The sequence below is a fragment of the Cetorhinus maximus genome, chromosome 5 (assembly GCF_964194155.1).
Source record: "Cetorhinus maximus chromosome 5, sCetMax3.hap1.1, whole genome shotgun sequence".
In the NCBI taxonomy this organism is placed as follows: Eukaryota; Metazoa; Chordata; class Chondrichthyes; order Lamniformes; family Cetorhinidae; genus Cetorhinus; species Cetorhinus maximus.
Window position 1 is genome coordinate 88,176,353 of NC_135883.1, and position 21,473 is coordinate 88,197,825.

General features: G+C 40.8%; 1 protein-coding gene across 1 annotated transcript in view; it reads right to left on the reverse strand.

Moving 5' to 3' along the window:
• Positions 1 to 17,158, reverse strand: part of hsf2 (heat shock transcription factor 2) — a 28,785-nt gene extending 11,627 nt beyond the window's left edge. The window contains exons 1-10 of the mRNA XM_078542162.1: positions 17,007 to 17,158; positions 16,567 to 16,675; positions 10,989 to 11,116; positions 9,072 to 9,196; positions 7,835 to 7,910; positions 6,593 to 6,654; positions 4,728 to 4,809; positions 4,509 to 4,639; positions 2,467 to 2,715; positions 1,686 to 1,791 (exon numbers count right to left, since the gene is read on the reverse strand). Coding sequence (XP_078398288.1) covers positions 1,686 to 1,791; positions 2,467 to 2,715; positions 4,509 to 4,639; positions 4,728 to 4,809; positions 6,593 to 6,654; positions 7,835 to 7,910; positions 9,072 to 9,196; positions 10,989 to 11,116; positions 16,567 to 16,675; positions 17,007 to 17,099 — 1,161 coding nt within the window. The 5' untranslated portion in view covers positions 17,100 to 17,158. The remainder of the gene's footprint in view (positions 1 to 1,685; positions 1,792 to 2,466; positions 2,716 to 4,508; positions 4,640 to 4,727; positions 4,810 to 6,592; positions 6,655 to 7,834; positions 7,911 to 9,071; positions 9,197 to 10,988; positions 11,117 to 16,566; positions 16,676 to 17,006) is intronic.
• Positions 17,159 to 21,473: the final 4,315 nt, after the last annotated feature.

The window sequence follows — 21,473 nt, forward strand, 5'->3', positions numbered from 1 at the left end:
CCTGTGGAACCCCACTGGAAACAGCTTTTCAGTCGCACAAACACCCGTCAACCATTACCTTTTGCTTCCTGCCACTGAGCCAATTTTGTATCCAGCTTGCTACATTCCCCTGGATTCCATGAGCTTTTTTTTTAAACCAGTCTGCCATGTGAGACCTTGCCAAAACTTTTCTAAATCCACGTAGGCCACATCAACCGCACTACCCTTATTAAACCTCAAAAAATTCAATCAAGTTAGTCAAGACACAATCTCCCCATAACAAACCCATGCTGACAGTCCTTGATTGCCTGGTGCCTAAGTGACAGTTTATCCTAGCTCTCAAAAAATGGATTCCAACAATTTGCCCACCATCTAGGTTAGACTGGCTGGCCTGTAATTATTTGGTCTATCCCTTGCTCCATTTTTAAACAAATGACACAACATTAGCAGACCTCTAATCCTCCAGCACCACACCTGCATCCAGTGAAGATTAGAAAATGATGGTCAGGAAGGAACAGTGAACAGTCATCAGTGACCACTTAACTCTTGCAATTTTTAAAACTATTACAATTCAAGGTATTCTTATGTGGCTGCTGCTCTGTGTTATCTAGACCGGAACGCACACACTTTTAGACAGGAAGGGTAGATGCTGTAAGTAAATCCAGTTTAAGTGGGTTACTAATGCATAAATTGGAATCCATGAGTCCAGCAGGAGGGCCATTTGTATCTGGAATGTGTTGATATAAAATGCTATCAATTTCAATTCTTCAAGAAGTAATTGACTTTTCTGTACCTGAAAAGTTATGAGGAATGTATAGGTAATTAGGCCACAAATGAACCCTCCAGACATCCTTTCTGGGGAGGATGAGGCCCCAGTCTGTTGCAACTTCTCCCATATGGTTGCTGACTGCCAAACACTTGAGTGAAGCTGACAAAATGATTTGGCAAGCAGATAGGTCCATCTCAAGCTTGTGGACGCAGCCAGCTGGACTTCAAAATAAGACATCATAAATTCATCTGTGTTGAGCCTCTGCAATGCTATTAGGTCTTATGAAAAAAATAAGGCCCTATCTCATCCAACTCACTGAAATAATCATCTTGTTTTTCTAGTTAAAAAGGTAACTCTACAAAGTCATCCTCAACAGGGCCAGTGATTGGATCTTTTGGTAGGTAGTGTCTAGTACATTGAATATAGTCACCATCAGTTAACATTAACTTTGATATGAGATGGAAAACATGAAGTAGCCCTCTTCACCTGGTACTGAAGGTAATCGGACCAAGGGAAAAATTAAAACTTACCCATGAATTCCTACATAAGACCCAGAAAGCAACATGGCTGACTGTATGAAGTTAGCAAACTAGTTTAATGTGAAGCTGGTTGTCGGCACAGCAAGGGGTTTATGAAACAAGATTACTATTCCTTATAAGTGTAAGGTATGGCAAAATTCATTCTTCCTCCTTGCATGTTTCTGGATTCTAAGTGAAGCACATTAGCTTCTATATACACATTAGACAAAGTGACAGCACTTTTGAATAAGAGGCAAAAAGAGATAAATACCATAATTCAAAGAAATACAACTCTAAAGCAATCATTTTGAGTGTAGTTTTAGCTCATGTGCCATATAACAACTGAAATGCAGCTTTGATTTATTTCCAAGCCTAATTCTAAGACTGAATTAAGACACAGCCAAATAATGGGTACTTACATCTGATAGAATATCTGAATCCACGTTGAACGGTTTTCCTGATAACGTTGCCTGAAAATCTTCTAAACTACAGTCAATGCTGTCCAAATAATCCATAAGTTCTATCCTGCAAAACGAGAGATTGTTTAAATGCTCAAATAAATCTCGAACTGAATGAATCTCAAGGCAGCTTTCAAAGAAGAACTGATTCACTGGCTATTTAATAAGAACTGTGACCAGAGTGATTGTTAACATTAATAGCAAAGTGCAAGGATTTATAAATGCATGCATCAGTAGAAAAACTATACTCATGAAGCAATTTGGAGTCAGTTGTCTACAGCTCAGCATAAGGCAATTCACACAATACTGATCTTCCAAATAAGCTCAAATTCAAATGGGTTTTAGCATTTTACATTAAGATAAAATACACAATAACAAAATGAACTCTCAGGGGATCATTTATAGGCAATGACCGTAAGATAAACATACTTTTAGACTACATCCAGACTCTTAAATATGGTGTGTAGGCTGGTGCTACGCTGTCCAGAAAGAACAAACTTGAACTTACATTCCAATTTAGGGCACCTGAAATGGATTAGTGCGATCACTTAAGCAAAATAAATACTGCAACCAATTTGCACTCAGCAAGACCTCCCATACAGTAAATTAATGGATGACAGTAAATTAATGGATGACTAAGTAACTTATTTCCAATTATGTTGGCTAAGGGGGAAAAAATTGGCCAGGACATCAGGAAAATTCATAATACATATACATCATAATATTCTTCACATTTACTCACTTGCCAAGAAGGTTTATGTTCTGTGAAATAACTGCATTCTCATTCAAAATGGAGTCCATCATGGAAATAGGATCTTCAGAACTGATTGATGATTCAGTGTTTGTTGTTTCAATATTATCATTCATCATAGTGTTCATAACATGGTCAGTACTGCATACATCCATTATCTCAGATGATGCAAGCTGCTCCTGATTTTTAGTATTTTCTTCACACAAAGGATTTTCCTGTTCTATGACTCCGGGCATGTCACTAAAAATATACAAAGCTTTGAATTTAAAAGATGATACAGGGAACATTTCTCTAATATTAGTATTTTTTGCAGACTGCATGAAGAACTATATACTAAAACTAAGAACAAAATTTTAAAAATCAACATTAATAACAAATCTCTTCTTCCATCATGGGAGCCAAAGAACAATATCCATAACCTATCAAGAACTTAATCTTCAAACAAAGGGCAACTAGTTAATCAATTTAAATGTCATTTTGTGGATCTCTCAATGATTTTTCTCCCCATTGGTCCCTGGGTCTGTTGAGCCTTTCTGCAAATCACTGCATAATTTTCTTCCCACATACCATTACTAGCACCATTAAGTTTCCCCCAGTTGAATTTTTGGCAGGAGAGGATTACTGAAGGTATGCTTAACAGAATGTGGGATATTCTATGCCCATTGCAGAACCTCATCTGCAGACAGAGATGAACACCTTGGGAGACAATTAATGCAGATAAAGGCACCTAATAACAAAGAAGACTGAAATAGCAGGCTCAATGACATCAGTAAGATATGGAAATGTTTGGCCATATTTTCAGAAGCACCCTGGTGACAGTAGGTTACATTTTCAATTATATATTGCATGAAAAGTGGCAAATCAGCATGCTGATTAGCTGCAATCACTATGACTGAACCAAACAGTTCTGCAGCCCCAGCATACTTCCTACCTTAATGGCTGAGAGAAACAATCTTTATAGTCTATGTCAGACAGCCATCTGCAAAGCATCGACTTTAGTCATAAAGATACTTGCAATCACCATGCTGTGTAAGGTATAGCAATCAAAAATTGTCAGTTGTGACCTGAATTTTTCTAGATGATGCTGACAATAAGTTAGAAATATGCACTTTTACAAAGACATTTTATCATGCAAAACAACATTGGATGGGTTCAGCATTTCTGTGCTCACCATCTTATAGTTTTCCACTTATTCAATTTGAAGGAAAAATAATATGCTGGCAAATGATACATGCTTTGATGTAATTATGTGTCCTTTGTAGTCACTTATGCAGGCACACATAGCAATTTATTTCTGCAAAACAAGGTCCACAAACTGTGGATGAACAGCCAGCTAAATCTCTTTTGGTGATGCGAGTAATAGGAAGAATGCTGGCTGAAACACATTCAAAAAGTGTTATAAATCTTTTATATCTACATAAATAGATGAATGTGCCCCCCTGGTTACTAATGCACCTGAAAGAGGGCACATTCTTCCTTCCGTACCACATAGATTATCAGCCTAGATCGTGCTCAGTCCTGAAGCGGATCTTGAATTCACAACCATCTCTCTTGTGTGTCTACCAAGAGCACGAACCCTTACGACATAGGGACGAAAGTGCTACCAACCAAGTCATACTGACACTTTGATTACATTATGTTGGTAACCAACCATGCAATTCAACCAAAAGCAAATTACTGATAAAAATAAAGCAAGATCATAGGAGACAGATTCATTTTCAGGAAGTTCTGAATCCATTGAGTCAAGTCAGTGGTATAGAGCCCCAAAATAAAAAGATATTTAAAACTTTTAGGAATTAACATTATAAAGTTAGTTGATCGAAAACAAGAACACCTCAACGTACGGGTTAGACAATGGTATTAAGCAGAGAATGAGAGGCCAATAGCAGCTGTTTCTTTCTTAAAGCAATTTTCTACCACCAAAATTGTAGCGCAATGGCATTTATAATTTAGAACTTATTTCTATAATTGAGTGCTGTAATTTGATGATTGAAGCACACGAAGATCAAACCAATTAGGAATTGAACTCATACTCGTTAACAGTAAATGTTGATACTTCCTCTTCTTCAGTTTTTTCTGCTGATGTGTCTGTGATGTCACAAATAACAATGTCATCTACCGTTCTGACACACTGCTTCACACCATTAGGTCCATGCACAGGTACCTACCAGGAAAAAGGATATGTATTGTAAATTCTTTTCAAGTTCATATCACCTTATTTAAAAAAAAAAGTACAAAAGGTTTCTACTTACATGTGTTGTATCATCTGGCTCTTTTACTATATGATGAAAATACTTTGGCTTAGAAGGTCCAGTGGTATTAATCATAATTGGCCTGGAAACAAAGAAAACAAAGTTAAGTATGTATATAACCCCTTAAAATGAACTAAGACAGCACATACGCCATCTTAAAGTCATATTTCAAACAGTCAAAATGAGCTATGTGAAATGCTTCTTGCTTTCTGATTAATTAATATGCATATGAGAGAAAACACAAATTGCAAGGATAAGTCCTGCACTAGTCTTCACTGACCATTATCCATGAATAGATTATGTTCTAATGATAGAGGGTGATATTACTCAATTAATTTATGGTCAATGCAAAGATTCATGAGGCATCTAAGTGGTAGTGTAGCTTGGGATCATCTGATTCCCAAGCATTGTACAGAAACACAGGATACATCTACTAGCTCATTTCATAAGTAATTTAACTACAGTTGATACTTAACATGTTTTAATGGTGCCAAAATAACCCATTAGACTTCCTGGAAACTATAAATTTGCTTGTGAGCCTCTAATCTATTAGACTGTACATATCCCCCAACAAATTTCTTGTAATAATTTCCATGAAAACATTCCAAGATGTAGGTTCTCACCTAACCCAATGGAACCCAAAGCACTATACTGCTAACAGTACAACTCAGATCACCTGGCTGTGTATTGTACTTTATAGATTCCAGCCTGAAGTGGCAACCTGCAGTGCAATGGCAATCCAAGACTCATGTCCTACAAATCTCATTAACATTTTAGAAAAATCAGCACTAAATTTGTGATCAGAATTGATTGTATGACAAGCTCATGTTATTGTGTGATATTCAAAATTCAGGTTAAAATAGCTGATTGTGAACAGTTGCACACTGTAAGGTCTATGCACTTTTGGTCCAGAGTTTTAAACATTCAATGGCTATTATTTTGCAATGCAATTCATTAACAGTGACAAACCAGTTGATGGGATTTTAAAAAAACTCAAATTTATATCATGCTCTAATTAGAATTAGTATCAGATTTCTAAAAATCAACAGAGCTCACAAAACACTTTTAAAGATTAAACTTGTGATAAGTGTCCATCTTTATTATTAAACTGCACTGGCATTTGTTTAATAAAGTAACACACACAAAAAAATCTTAATTAATTCATAGATGTGTCTGGTTTAAACATACATTTTATATTGGCACACTCCAATATCTGAGATGACTGATTTTGTCAAGTAATAATAAAATTGATCATTCATAATTATGAGTTTAACAAACATTCACTCCAGATCAAACTATAAGATCTGAAAATAAGTAATATCAGTGCTAAAAGGTAGAACAAACCTAGCAACTGGAGAATTGAAGAAATTGTAAGATGTTTTGGCTGGTGAGTTGTTATAATTTGAGTGTTTAAAAAATGACTATCTGCAATTGCTTTGAAGAGTTGCAGGTTAATGTTTAACTTTTAAATGTAAAACTGGTTGTGAGCATGTATTCATATACTGTATGAATTTCAGGAAATTAGCAATCCTTGAACAATGTCACAATGTATCAAATAATGCACAGTATACTTGCTGTACAAATACATGGTACTTATTGAAGAAAACACAGTAAATTCATTAACACTTAACCACCTCAGGAAATTGACTGATTAGGAAGCAAATACTTAATAAATCCAGATGAATTAAAAGTTACTATTCTAAAAATTGTTTGAACGTAGAGCTTCTTAGATCTAAAAGCTAAAATTATATTTACACAAATTAAGTAAGTACATCAGTTAAGTGGAACCTTAGAATGTTTCCAAACAACAGCAAAGAAAATGAGGCGCTAATATTATCAAACATTAACAAAATAGTCATACACACCTTTTCCGCTTCAAGGTAACAATTTGGTTATTCTGGACCAAACTAACGATAAATTTAATAATCTGAAAAACATGGAGTACAACCATTTATAATCAAAAATCCAAAATGAAGTCCATAATGAAATCAACATTCTTGTCTTAATAGAAAATCATACAATAGGTCAAATCTAGTAAGATCCTACTGAAAATGGCAGTAAAAAATTAATGTCTTTTACGAAAGATCAATTCATTTTTTTTCTTTTCAATACTTAGCGTTGAAGGTAAACAAGGGATGTTAACAGATCTCAAAAATACAAGACCTCCAAGCAACTTTCATTCATATACCACCTTTAAAACATCCCAAGATGTTTCACAGCAGCACAATTAGGCAAAAGCTGGAGCCAAGAGCCATAGGTGTCTAAAGCTTAGTCAAATAGCTGTTACAAGGAGGGTCAATTAGAGATTACTTAAGGCCTGGATGACAAAAAGTACAGCTAGCAATGGTGGGGCAATGGGGATGGGGGGTGCATAATACACAAGAGAGAGAGGAAGAGAGAGATCCAAGGGTTACAAAACTGGAGGAGGGTGATGAAAGATAGAGGGCCAGCCAATAGGGCACTGGAATAGTAGAGTTAGGAAGTAATAAATGTTGAGGCAGGGATAGGATTGGTGATGTTATGCAGGAAGAAATAGGTGGCATTTGTGGTGGGAAGGATAGCGGGTCGAATGCTCAGCTCAGGGTCAAGAAAGATGCTGAGATTGAACAGTCCAGTTCACATTAAGACAGTGGCCGAGAAGGGGAATGGAATCAGTCGTTAGGGAACCAAAGTTTAAATGGAAAACATTGCAGCCAATTCAGGAATAGATATCAGACAAACTGGCTTTGCAGATCGCATGCGGTGATAGTGAGATAGAACTGTGTTGCCAACATACATGTGGGACCTATCATCATGGACAAAATCTTACTGTCTTAGTCTCTGGTACAACAGCAAGACCATTTTTGGGTCACGAACTCAACCTCCCAATTAGTGAGCCTTCTAGTTGCAGAAGACCAGAGCAAACCAATTAAGAGCCTTCATCTGGGCTCCTTGATGTTTTGTTACATTAAAGGCGCTATACAAATACAATTTGTTGTTTGACATTTAGCAATAGGCACAGCGGGGGCAGAGTGTCACTTGACTGCACAAAATGAATTTCAAGGATGTTTTTCTCCAGTCAGATGTCACAATTGCATGAAAGTTGAACAAGTGAGGCAAAAACAAACCTGTCGGATTACTTGCTGTTGCTGTGTATGTTTCTGCCTAAGATCTGCAATCTCTCTCCAAAGTGTTTCATTTTCCCTGTTGGTGCACAGAAAAAACAACTTTTGTAAATGCCAAACTGACAACGATGCTACTTTAATAGTTCAAACTGAAATGGAGATAATCAAATATCCATGCAATCATGGAATGCCAGTTTACTAAAGCTTAATGTCGTGGTGGAGAAGGGGGGGTGGTGGTGGAGTGCGAGGAATGTGGAAAAGAAAGGGAAGGTAATATTGATAGATGCCACATCCTCTGTGTACCGCTTTGAATTCTCACCATCAAACACAAACAATGAAAATGCTACCAAATACGCCAAGCTGTCACTAGGCAATTAGTACCTTTTATATAAACGCCTCATTATTTAAGATATCCATTTCACAAGTTTATATTTTAACTTCTGGTCTCACTAGCCTGCCTCTCTTTGAAGTAATGTTTTGCTTCTCAAAGGCATTTTACTCTGTAAGCACTGGTCATCCTTCAGTATATCACCCAAACAATCATCATTCTTTTGTGAACCTTGACAATGAGCGTTGACAGTCTATTTTACCACGGTGGGTATTCAAGCTCCATCATCTACTTACATATATCTTGGAGATTTCACTTGAAAGCAAGTATGGAGATTTTGGTCAACAACTGATCCAGAGGCACTATTTTAAATTTAGGTTCTATATGCTGAAAATACATAACTCAACAAAGGCTAGGAGTCAAGGCTGAGACCCTCTGCCTGCTACTGATTTAATTAACTCACTAATCTGTCAGGAATCACCAGGCAATGTACCTTAGTGTTTGGGAAACACAGATAAACGACAAATAGATCCTATTATGAAATTGGATTGTAAATTGTAGGATTATGAAGCAAATCTTGCAGGATATATCAAGGTGTGCCTCTTTATTAGAAATTCAGAAAGGGCTCAACAACTCAAACTAATACTTTGAAACATTTTTCTTTAAACTGAAAAATTGAGGCAAATATAAAACATTTCACATGATGTCCAATGGTAAGAGAAGGCACCCAGAGAAATGTTCACATTTGTAGGGGATCCCAATTCTCATTTCATTCTTCTATTTGATGCACTCAAGTGATCCAAAAGACCCAAGTCAAGGAACAGAAAATACTGTCCCTACACTGGTTGTCTAGCTAACACAAGCTGTTTTTTAATTAGAATGCAGTTACAAAAGAACGGAGCACAGCAATACCATTTCAAGGAAGTCAATCTCGAATCAAGGTTTTCTTGTTTTCCTTGTATTTCCTGCACACTGGATAAAATTGCATTCAAGCCTTCTTGCTGGATTTTAGCTTCTTCTGGCTTAATCGAAGATACCTAAGTTAATGTAAGCACAGTTACATAAGTTGAGTAAGCACAATCAAAGGTACAAATGGCAGGCAGCTACATTTCTATTGCTGTCCACTGAGAACCAAACTCAATTGAAAAAAGATGTTGGGATAGTTAGAAGAATTAGAGCGCTGCACTAATACACTGGAGCATAATTTTGGAGTTTAGGTACAATACTAGAACATGTAGAGTTTACTGCCTCTAACCCACAATCTGTATGACCTCCTTAAAAAAAACCATAAAATTCAAGTACATATAAAAGCTCAAGTAAATGTTCATGTATGTTAATTCCTCTGAAAGAAGTGCCTGAAAAGGGATTCAGGGAGGGAATTCTAGAGCACAAGGCCTTGGCAGCCAAAGCCACGGCCACCAATGGTCGAGTGATTAAAATCGCAGATGCTCAAGAGGAGGAACACATATCTCAGAGAGTTGGAGGGCAATGAAAGGGTGGAGTGAGGCAACAGAACAAATTGAAAACAAGGATGGAAATTTTAAACATCGAGATACTGTTTAACTGGGGCTCATTGTAAGTCAACAAGTACAGGTGTGGCTGGTGAACGAGACTTTGTGTGATATGGACACGGCAGCAGAATTTTAAAAGATCTAAAGATTACAGAACGTATAAATTGGGAGACAGTCCAGGAGTACACTGAATAGTCATGCCTGGAAGTAACAAAGGCATAGATGAAGGTTTCAGCAGCAGATGAGCTAAGGCAAGTGGAGTTGAACGCTGTTACAGGGTTAGGAAGTGATAGTGATGGTTCGCAAACTCAGCTAGGGGTCAAATAGGATACCAAAGCTGCAAACATCTGGTTCAGCATCAGTGACATGGAGAAGGACGGAGTTAGTAACTAGGGAAAGGAGTTTGTGGCGGGGACCAAAAGCAATGGCTTTCCTTTTCCATATGTCAGACAAGCAGTGTACTAATTTAGAGACAATGAAGAGGGTTGAAAGATGTAGTGAGCTGAGTGCTGTCAATGTACATGTGAAAGCTAATGCTGTGCTTTTGGATGATATGCAGCATGTAATTGAAGAATAGCCAAAGATAGCTCCTTTGGAGACACGACAAGTAATGGTGCAGGAGTGGCATAGCAACTTGGATAGAGTGAATGAGATAATCGTGTTTAATAGCAGACTTGAACTCGCCCCCATAGTGCAAAGCAAATCAAGACCATCTCAGAATTAGTTCCAGTGTGTAACCTGTCCCAAAGATCACTTTTCTCGGATATTTCACAATAAAGGAACACGTAATTAAGGAATTCACATATATAACCAGATTCAGAATTCAACAGGCTGTAGGTATAAATCTGAACTCAAGGTTTAAGTTTAGGAACACCTTTAGTTCCTTCAAGACTTTAAATTTTCAATTATCCGCATAAAAGGATAACCCTCTTCAGGATCTACCATCAAAATGCAGCATAATTTCAATCAACATTTTTTTTGGGGTAAAAGCACATAAGGAAGCTGGCCTAATCACTGGAGACACTCTCACTATTTCAGATTAGATACTGTGGCATGAGTTCGGATTAGATACTATATCCTTCAGCCTCAGCTATCACTTTCTTCTATTCCCACCCCTAACCTTCCGCTGTCAGAACTACTTGTGATATTGAATAGTTTAAGAAACTCGTTGCTGAAAGGAACACAAATAGAACAATTCACAAAGTCAGCAAAAAAGTCAAACAAATTAACTGGAAAGTAGAAAAAGGACACGGCACAAAAGAAAACAAAAAAATGAAAAAAAAAATTTCTGCAATACATTGGAACTTAGGGAGCTCACCTTTCTTTTTATGTTTTCCAATAACTCATCCTGTCCTTGCTTGAAATAAGGGTGTTGAAATTCTACAGGCCCATCACGTTCCTGTTTAACTATGCCTGCATCAACATTCAGTACTTTACGAAAGCCATCTGTAATGCAATTACAGGTTACTTCATCGTTAAGTAGGATTCCTTAAAGCTTCAGTCAGTCAGTCACTTTGTTCCAGACACAGAGGCTGTGTAACCACAAAGGAAACAGGAAAGATAAATATGACAAAATCATAAATTACTACAAAAGTTATAAATTGATAAGAGGGGAAGAGCTAAAGGGTACTGGTGCCCCAAAATTCACATTCAGACCACAAAAGTTAAAACTATTACCCATCATATTGTTATAGGTTCATTACTACAACAGGAACGTGTTTAATGATCTATTAAACTTGGTCCAGAATCTTTGATTCATCGCAAAAGTAACAGATTCCATAGCCACGAAAGATTTTGGGGAAAACCTGTCAGACATGTGACAAATAGGCAAGTTGGTGGAATGGACGGACAAGTGGCAAATGAAGTTCAATGCAGGGAAGTGTGAAATGGTTCATTTTTGTAGGAAGAACACAGAGGTAATACAAAAGAAAGGGTACAATTCCAAAGGGGATGCAGGAACAGAGGGACTTGGGTATGTATATATGTGGATAAGTCACTGGAGGTTCTAGAACAGGTAGAGTGTGGTTAATAAAGCATACAGTATCTTAGACTTTATTAATAGGGGCATAGAGTGCAAGAGCAAAGAGTCTATGTTAACCTTGTATAAAACACTGGTATGACCACGACTGAGTACTGTGTCCAGTTCTGGAAGCCACACTTTCGTGAAGGTAATGGACAGAATGCAAAAAAATTCACAAGGATGGTTCCAGGGATGAGGAACTTCAGTGATGTAGATGAATTGGAGAAGTTGGGGCTGTTTTCCTTGGAGGAGAGGCCAAGAGGTATTAAAAATTATCAGGGATCTGAACAGAGTAAACATTTAACTGTCCTGGCTATAACCTCCTTTGTTTTCCTGCAACCTCATGAATCTTAAGTTTCAAGAACTCCTGTGGTGCAGCCTTAAGCATTGAATCTTAGATTAGTACAGCACAGGAGATCAATCGCTACATCCAATCTCTTTCAGTGCTGTCCAATTAGCCCGCCTCGTCTGGACCTGGAAAAATTTATCAATTTTGCTTCCAATTTCCACCCCTCCATCACTTTCACATGGTACATCTCCGACACTTCCCTTCCTTGACCTCTGTCTCAATTTCTGGTGATAGACTGTCCACCAATATTCATTACAAGCCTACCGACTTCCACAGCTTCCTCGATTACAGCTCCTCACACTCTGCTTCCTGTAAGGACTCCATCCCATTCTCTCAGTTCCTTCGCCTCCGTCGCATTTGATGATGCCACTTTCCAAAACAGCTTCTGACGTGTCTTCCTTCTTCCTTAACCGAGGTTTCCCACCCATGGTGGTTGACAGGGCCCTCAACCGTGTCTGGCCCATCTCCCGCGCATCCGCCCTCACACCTTCCTCTCCCTCCCAGAACCACGACAGGGCCCCCCTTGTCCATACTTTTCACCCCACCAGCCTCTGCATTCAAAGGATCATCCTCTGCCAGCTCCAGCATAATGCCACCACCAAACACATCTTCCCTTCACCCTCCACTGTTGGCATTCCGTAGGGACCATTCCCTCCGGGACACACTGGTCCACTCTTCCATCAACCCCAACACCTCAACACCCTCCCACGGCACCTTCTCATGCAATTGCAAAAGGTGCAACACCTGTCCCCTTTACTTCCCCCACTCCTCACCATCCAAGGGCCCAAACACTCCTTTCAAGTGAAGCAGCGCTTCACTTGCACTTCCCTCAATTTGGTCTACTGCATTCGCTGCTCCCAATGCAGTCTCCTCTACATTGGAGAGACCAAACGCAGACTGGGTGACCACTTTGAAGAACATCTTCGGTCTGTCTGCAAGCATGACCCAGACCTTGCTGTTGCTTGCCATTTCAACTCGCCATCCTGCTCTCATGCCCACATGTCCGTCCTTGGCCTGCTGCAATGTTCCAGTGAAGCTCAACGCAAACTGGAGGAACAGCATCTCATCTTCCAATTAGGCGTTGTACAGCCTTCCGGACTTAATATTGAGTTCAACAAGTTCAGACCATGAGCTCTCTCCTCCATCCCAACGTACCACCACTATTAACAACTCTTTGACCTTTTGTTTATGACATCTTTCACAATCTCTCCTTCGCCCCCACCTATCGCTGGCCTTCTATCCAGCTTCACCTGTTCCGCCCCCTCTTAAACAGTGTATATTTCACCATATTTCTACCTCCCTTTAGCTCTGAAGAGTCATACAGGCTTGAAACGTCAACTCTGTCTTTCTCTCCACAGATGCTGTCAGGCCTGCTGAGTTTTTCCAGCATTTTTTGTTTTTGTTTCAGATTTCCAGCATCTGCAGTATTTTGCCTTTAACCCGCCTCCCCTGCTTTCTCCATACCCTAAAACAACTTCTCCTTCAAGCATTTATCCAATTCTCCTTTGAATGCTATAATTGAATCTGCATCCACTACCCTATGCATTCCAAATGCTAACCACTAACTGCATAAAAGTTTTCCACATGCCACATGGATCTTTTACCAATCACTTGAAATCTGTACCCGCTAGTTATTAATTCTCCTGCCATTGGAAACAGTTTCTCTTTATTTACTCTACTAAACCCTTCATGATTTTCAAATTTCTATCAAATCTTCTCTCAGCTTTACTTTCTTGAAGGAAAACAACCCCAGCTTCTCCAGTCCATTCACATATCTGTAATCCCTCATCCCTGGAACCATTTTAGTAAATCTCTTCTGTACCCTCTCCAAAGCCTTCACATACTTTTTTAATTCATTCATGGGGTGTGGGCATCGCTAGCTAGGCCAGCATTTATCGCCCATCTCTAATTGCCCTTGTTCAGAGGGCAATTTAAGAGCCAACCACATTGCTGTGGGTCTGGAGTCACATGTAAGGGCGGCAGATTTCCTTCCCTAAAGGGCATTAGTGAACCAGATGGGTTTTTACAGCCCATCATTGTTCCATCTATCAGTCGACTTTTAATTCCAGGTTTTTTTAAATTGAATTCAAATTCCACCATCTGCCGTGACGGGATTCAACCTGGGTCCCCAGAGCATTATGAGTCCAGCGACAATACCACTATGCCATTGCCTCCCCACTCCTCCTGAAATGTGGTGCCTGGAATTAGACACAATACTCCAGGTGGAGCCAAAGCTATGTTTTATATAGGTTTAGAATAGCTTGCTAACTTTTGTACCATAAGCTTTATTAATGGCTTTGTTAACCACTTTCAAAGATTAGCGCACAAACATGCCCTGGCCCCTCTCTTCTGGAGCCCCCTTTAAAATTGTGCCATGTAGCTTGTATTGCCTTGCCTCTTTTTTTCCAACCACACTTTTCTGCATGAATTTCATCTGTCTGCCCATTCCTTCGGTCTATGTCCTCTGGAAGCATAATACTATCTTCCTTGCTGGTTACCACATTTCCAAGTTTCACCTCATCTGTAAATTTCAAAATTATGTCCTGTATTCCGAAGTCCAAGTCACTAATGGGTATCAAAAACAGCAGTGGTGCTAGTACTGGGCCTCAGGGAACTCCACTGTAAACCTCCCTCCAGTCCGAAAACAGCCATGCATCACAACTGTTTTCTACCCCTTACCAAATTTTGTATCCATGCTGCTATTTTATACCATGGGCTTCAATTTTGCTAACAATTCTAATATGTAGTGCTTTATTGAACACCTTTTGAACGTCCACATAAACATCAACTTACCAAACTCTATGTTAGAAGATAATCAGCCATGTATGGTGTTATGGGCTTGAAATTATCCTTGTCCAAATACATTACATCATTTATCCAATCAAGGACATCTGTACAAGAGGCACCATTCACCCAGTTTATCTAAATCAAACTGAAGTTTACCAATTTTTGAAGTGAAACTTATCTTTCAACAAACTCAAATTTAGTTCAGATCAACAATGTTATTCAGGTTTTCACAACCTTGGGAAATCCCTGTAAGTGTTAAAACCAGGGTTATAACCTACATTTATCTAAAATGAACTGAATATTGTTTACTGTATATTGCATCTTTCAGTGGAATTCTTAGAGAAGCTTTTCTTTTCCTCTAATGACAGCACACAGTCAACTTTCTTCCCAGTATACTGCCAGATCTGATATCTCTGCTAACAAGGGTTAGGCATCCGATTTGAAGACCTCCTCCAATACCCACTAACAAGCCTCAGAGACACAAAATAACTACTTAATGAGGTTCCAGTCTTCTTACCTCACCTCCCGCTCCTGAGGTGTCACAGCTTCCTCCCGCGCCTTTGCTTGATTCAGATCAGAATTGAGTGGAGTGGGATAAATGAATGTAAATTTTACTGTATAGATAACATTACCACTCGTATATCAATTTCCTTTTAGAAAAACATTGATCATTGATTAGAGCTTCAACTCGCCCTAGCTACATCAGAGACATGTGTTTCATTCACTGTGTGCTCCTGTCTACATTATATTGCTTATTTTTCACTTCTAAACCCCACACTTTTACAATAGTAAAATGCAAACTCCCCTGTTTTTCATAGCTTCTCCTGTCTGCCACTTTCAAGAAGTATATGAAACTTCAAGCCATGACTTACAAAGTTTTTTCACTCCTTGCCACATTTTCTATACTATATCTAGTGTTTATCACTTTTAGATATCTCAATCCTTTAGTTAACTGCAAGCACTTGAGAACAGAATATTTTGCCAGTCAATTTTAGCTACGAAGAAATATTGGAGAGGCTGGGGTTATTTTCCTTAGAACAGAGGAGGTTGAAGCGCTACTTAATCGAGATGTACAAAATGATGAGGTGCCTAGATAGAGTAAATAGAGATAACCCATTTACCTTTGCAGTGTGGTCAAAAACCTTAAAATATTCAACGATGGAGCATCCATAACCCACTGGGGTAGATAATTCCAAAGGTTCACAAACCTTTGAGCAAAGAAGTTTCTCATCTCAGTCCTAAATGATCAGCCCCTTAACCTGAGACTGTGTTCCAATGTTTTAAATTCCCCAGCCAGGGAAAACAATCTCTTCGTGTCTATCTTATCAAGCCCCTCCTGAATTGTTCTGAAGAAGTCATACGGACTCGAAACGTTTACTGTGTTCCTCTCTGCAGATGCTGTCAGACCTGCTGAGTTTTTCCAGCTATTTTTATTTTTGTTTCAGATTTCTAGCATCCGCAGTATTTTGCTTTTACCCTCCTGACTTGTGTATGTTTCAATGAGATCACCTCATTTTTCTAAACCCTAGAGAACATAGAGCCAATTTATCTAGCTGTTCATCCGAGGAAAACCCCCTCATACCAGAGACCTGGTATGCTGTTCTGCCTTCAATGCAATTATATCCTTTTTTTAAATATGGACACTAAAACTAAATGTGGTCAAACTGAAGCCCTGTACAATTGTGGCAAGACTTCTTTATCCTTGTACTCCAATCCCCATGCAGGTATGTTTATACTTACACATATTGAGCTGCCGCACAAAACTAGCCATGTTGTTGTGTTTAAAATACTTGGGCAGGATTTCTTTGGCGAACCTCTGCTCGTCCAGAACCAGGAATCCGTGGCCATTCTAGTGAGGAGACAGGGAACAAACAGAGAATGTGTCACCACCGAGAGCTCGGGCCCACTTCACAGTGAAACTTCACAAACTCCTGCTGACATGTGATACGGCCTCACTGCTCCAGCCCCAGGCCTCTAGGCCCCGGCTCCAGCTCCAGCGCCAGGCCTCTAGGCCCGGCTCCAGGCCTCGGCTCTCTTTGCCTTTGTTTTTCTGCTGGACCGTCACCCCACAACCGGGCACCAGGCCGAGAGGACGCCGTCACTATTCAGGGGGTCCTGGTAATTGCTGAGGGGAAGGGGAAGGGGAAGGGGAAGCGCTGTTGCCCGATCCAGTCGGTTACCTGATTCCAGCAGATGAACTCGTTCGTATGGGGGTCCTCCACTAGGGCCCACAGTTTGGTGAGGAAAGCCGGCACGGGCACCGACTGCTTCATCCCCGCGGCGGCCCAGGTTCCTCACGTGACCCGGAGACAACAACAGACAAACCGCCGGCGCGCGCACCCTAACGTCACCCGGCGCGCGCACGCTATTGGCATGCTGGGCGCGCACCCTTTTCCTAAACTTAGAGTCTCGCGAGGGTGGGGATTTTGAGGAGCTGGGGTTTGACAGAGGGATCGGGAATGTCGGAGAAGGCGTTCGCGGGACCGGCTTTAAGGGAGGGAGAAGGAGGTTTGAGGGAGGCAGAAGACAGTTTGAGGGTGGGAGTTCGAGGAGGGGCTTTAAGGGACTGCGAAGTGGTTTGAGGAAGGGGGTTTAAGGGAGGGGGCTTGACAGAGGGAGAAGGGGGTTGGAGGGGGATTTGAAGAACGGGAGGAGGTTAGAAGGAAGGAGTTGGGGGGGTTGAGGACAGGGGTTTCAGGGAGGGGAGAAGGGAGTTGGAGGGAAGGGGATTTGAGGTTAGAAAATAGGAGCAGGAGTAGGCCATTCAGCCGTTCGAGCCTGATCCGCCATTCATTATGATCATGGCTGATCATCCAACTCAATAGCCTGATCCCGCTTTCTCCCCATATCCTTTGATCCCTTTCGCCCCAAGAGCTATATCTAACTCCTTCTTGAAAACATACAATGTTTTGGCCTCAACTACTTTCTGTGGTAACGAATTCCACAGGCTCACCACTCTCTGGGTGAAGAAATTTCTCCTCATCTCAGTCCTAAATGGTCTACCCCATATCCTCAGACTGTGACGCCTGGTTCCGGACTCCTCCACCATCGGGAACATCCTTCCTGCATCAACCCTGTCTAGTCCTGTTAGAATTTTATAGGTTTCTACGAGATCCCCCCTCCAGCAAATATAATCCTAACCGACTCAATCTCTCCTCATGTGTCAATCCCGTCATCCCATGAATCAGTCTGGTAAACCTTCGCTGCACTCCCTCTATAGCAAGATCATCTTTCTTCAGATAAGGAGACCAAAACTGCACACAATATTCCAGGTATGGTCTCACCAAGGCCCTGTATAATTGCAACAAGACATCCCTGTTCCTGTACTTGAATCCTTTCACTATGAAGGCCAACATACCATATGCCTTCTTTACCACCTGCACCTGCATGCTTACCTTCAGTGACTGGTGTACGAGGACACCCAGGTCTCATTGCACATTCCCCTCTCTCAATTTATAGCCATTCAGATAATAATCTGCCTTCCTGTTTTTGCTACCAATGTGGATAACCACATTTATCCACATTATACTGCATCTGTCACGCATTTGTCCACTCACTCAGCTTGTCCAAATCACACTGAAGCATCTCTGCATCCTCCTCACAGTTCACCCTCCCACCCAGCTTTTTGTGCCATCTGCAAATTTGGAGATATTACACTCAGTTCCCTCATCTAAATCATTAATATATATTGTGAATAGCTGAGGTCCCAGCACCGATCCCGGCAGTACCCCACTAGTCACTGCCTGCCATTTGGAAAAAGACCTGTTTCTTCCTACTCTTTGTTTCCTGTCCACCAACCAGTTTTCTATCCATCTCAGTACACTGCCCCCAATCCCATGCGCTTTAATTTTACACACTAATTTCTTATGTGGGACTTTGTCGAAAGCCTTCTGAAAGTCCAAATAAACCACATCCACTGGCTCCCCCTCATCAATTCTACTAGTTACATCCTCAAAAAATCCCAGTAGATTCGTCAAGCATGATTTTCCTTTCATAAATCCATGCTGACTCTGTCCGATTCTGCCACTGTTTTCCAAGCCCTCAGCTATTAAATCTTTTATAATGGTCTCTAGAATTTTCCCCACTACCGACATCAGGCTGATGGGTCTATAATTCCTTATTTTCTCTCTACCTCCCTTTTTAAATAGTGGGGTTACATTAGCTACCCTTCAACCTGTAGGAACTGCTCCAGAGTCTATAGAATCTCGGAAGATGACCACCAATGCATCCACTATTTCTAGGGCCACTTCCTTAAGTACTCTGGGATGTAGATTATCAGGCCCTGGGGATTTCTCGGCCTTTAATCCCATCAATTTCCCCAACACCATTTCCCTACTAATACTTATTTCTTTCAGTTCCTCCCGACATTTCTGGTATGTTATTTGTGTCCTCCTTTGTGAAGACAGCACCAAAGTATGTATTTAGTTGGTCAGCCATTTCTTTGTTCCCCATTATAAATTCCCTGTTTCTGACTGTAAGGGACCGACATTTGTTTTCACTAATCTTTTTCTTTTCACTCGTACTCTATTTTCCCCTTCTTAATCAATCCCTTGGTCCTCCTTTGCTGAATTCTAAACTGCTCCCAATCGTCAAGTCTGTTGTTTTTTCTGGCCAATTTGCATGCCTCTTCCTTGGACCTAATACTATCTCTAATTTCCCTTGTAAACCATGGTTTGGCCACCTTTCCTGCTTTATTTTTACGCCAGACAGGAATAAATAATTGTTGCAGTTCACCCATGCACTCTTTGAATGTTTGCCATTGCCTTATCCACCGTCAACCCTTTAAGTAACTTCCATCATAGCCAACTCGTGCCTCATACCATCGTAGTTTCCTTTATTAAGATTCAGGACCCTAGTTTCAGAATCAACTACGTCACTGTCCATCTTGATGAAGAATTCTATCATATTATGGTTGCTCATCCCCAAGGGTCCTCACACAACTAGATTGCCAATTATTCCTTTCTCATTACACAATATCCAGTCTAGGATGGCCTGTTCTCTAATTGTTTCCTCAACGTATTGGTCCAGAAAACCATTCCATATACACTCTAGGAATTCCTCCTCTACCATATTGTTACTAATTTGATTTGCCCAATCTATATGTATATTAAAGTCATGCATAATTACAGATGTTCCTTTATTGTATGCATTTCTAATTTCCTGTTTCATGCTATTCCCAACATCAACACTACAGTTTGGGGGTCCATACAACCCCTACTAACGTTTTTTGCCCCTTAGTGTTTCTCAGCTCTACCCATACAGATTCTACATCATCGGAGCTAATATCATTCCTCACAATTGCGTTAATTTCCTCTTTAACTAGCAATGCAACTCCACTGCCTTTTCCTTTTTGTCTGTCCTTCCTAAATACTGAATATCCCTGGATGTTCAGCTCCCATCCCTGGTCACCCTGCAGCCATGTATCCATAATCCCGACTATATCATACCTGTTTACATCTATTTGCGCGGTTAATTCATCCACTTTATTGTGAATGCTCCTCGCGTTAAGGCACAAAGCCTTAAGGCTTGTCTTTTTAACATCACTTCTCCTGTTCCCACTATTTTTCACTGAGGCCCTGTTTGATTCTTGCCCTTGATTTCTCTGCCTGTCACTTTTCTTATTCCCCTTTCTGTCTTTTGTTCTTGTCCTTGATTCCCCCTCCTCTGACTCCTTGCATAGGTTCCCATCCCCCTGCCATTTTACTTTAAACCCTCTCCAACCACTCTAGCAAATATTCCCCATATGACATCAGCCCCGGTCCTGACCAGGTGTAACCCGTCCAGTTTGTGCTGATCCCACCTCTCCCAGAACCGGTCCCAATGTCCCAGGAATCTGAAATCCTCCCCCTTACACCATCTCTTCAGTCATGTATTCATCCGATATATCCTGCTTTTTCTACTCTAACTAGCACGTGGCACTGGTAGTAATCCTGAGGTCACTACCTTTGAGGTCCTACTTTTCAACTTACTTCCTAACTCCCTATATTCTATTTTTAAGACCTCATCCCTTTTTTTTACCGATGTCATTTGTACCAATGTGTACCATGACCATTGGCTGTTCACCCTCCCCCTTCAGAATGTCCTGTAGCCGCTCTGAGACATCCTTGACCCTAGCACCAGTGAGGAAACATACCAACCTGGAGTCTCGTTTGCAGCCACAGAAACGCCTATGTATTCCCCTTACAATTGAATCCCATACAACTATTGCATTCCCGCACTTTTTACTCCTCCCCTGTGCAGCAGAGCCAACCGTGGTACAACGAATTTGGCTGTTGCTGCTTTCTCCTGAGAGGCCATTCCCCCCAACAGTATCCAAAGCGGTATATCTGTTTTGCAGGGGAATAGCCACAGGAGATTCCTGCACTGCCTGCCTAGTCCTCTTGCTCTGCTCGGTGGTTACCCATTCCCTTCCTGCCTGTGGACTCTTAGCCTGCGGTGTGACCACCTCTCCATAAGTGCTATCCATGATACTCTCTGCCTCGCAGATGCTCCACAGTGTCCCCAGCCGCCGCTCCAGCTCCGAAACCCGGGCTTCCAGGAGTTGCAGCTGGAGATACTTCCCGCACACATGCTGGCTCCGGGCACTGGAAATGTTCCCAGCTTCCCACATAGAGCAGGAGGAGCGCACCACGACTTTGAGCTCTCCT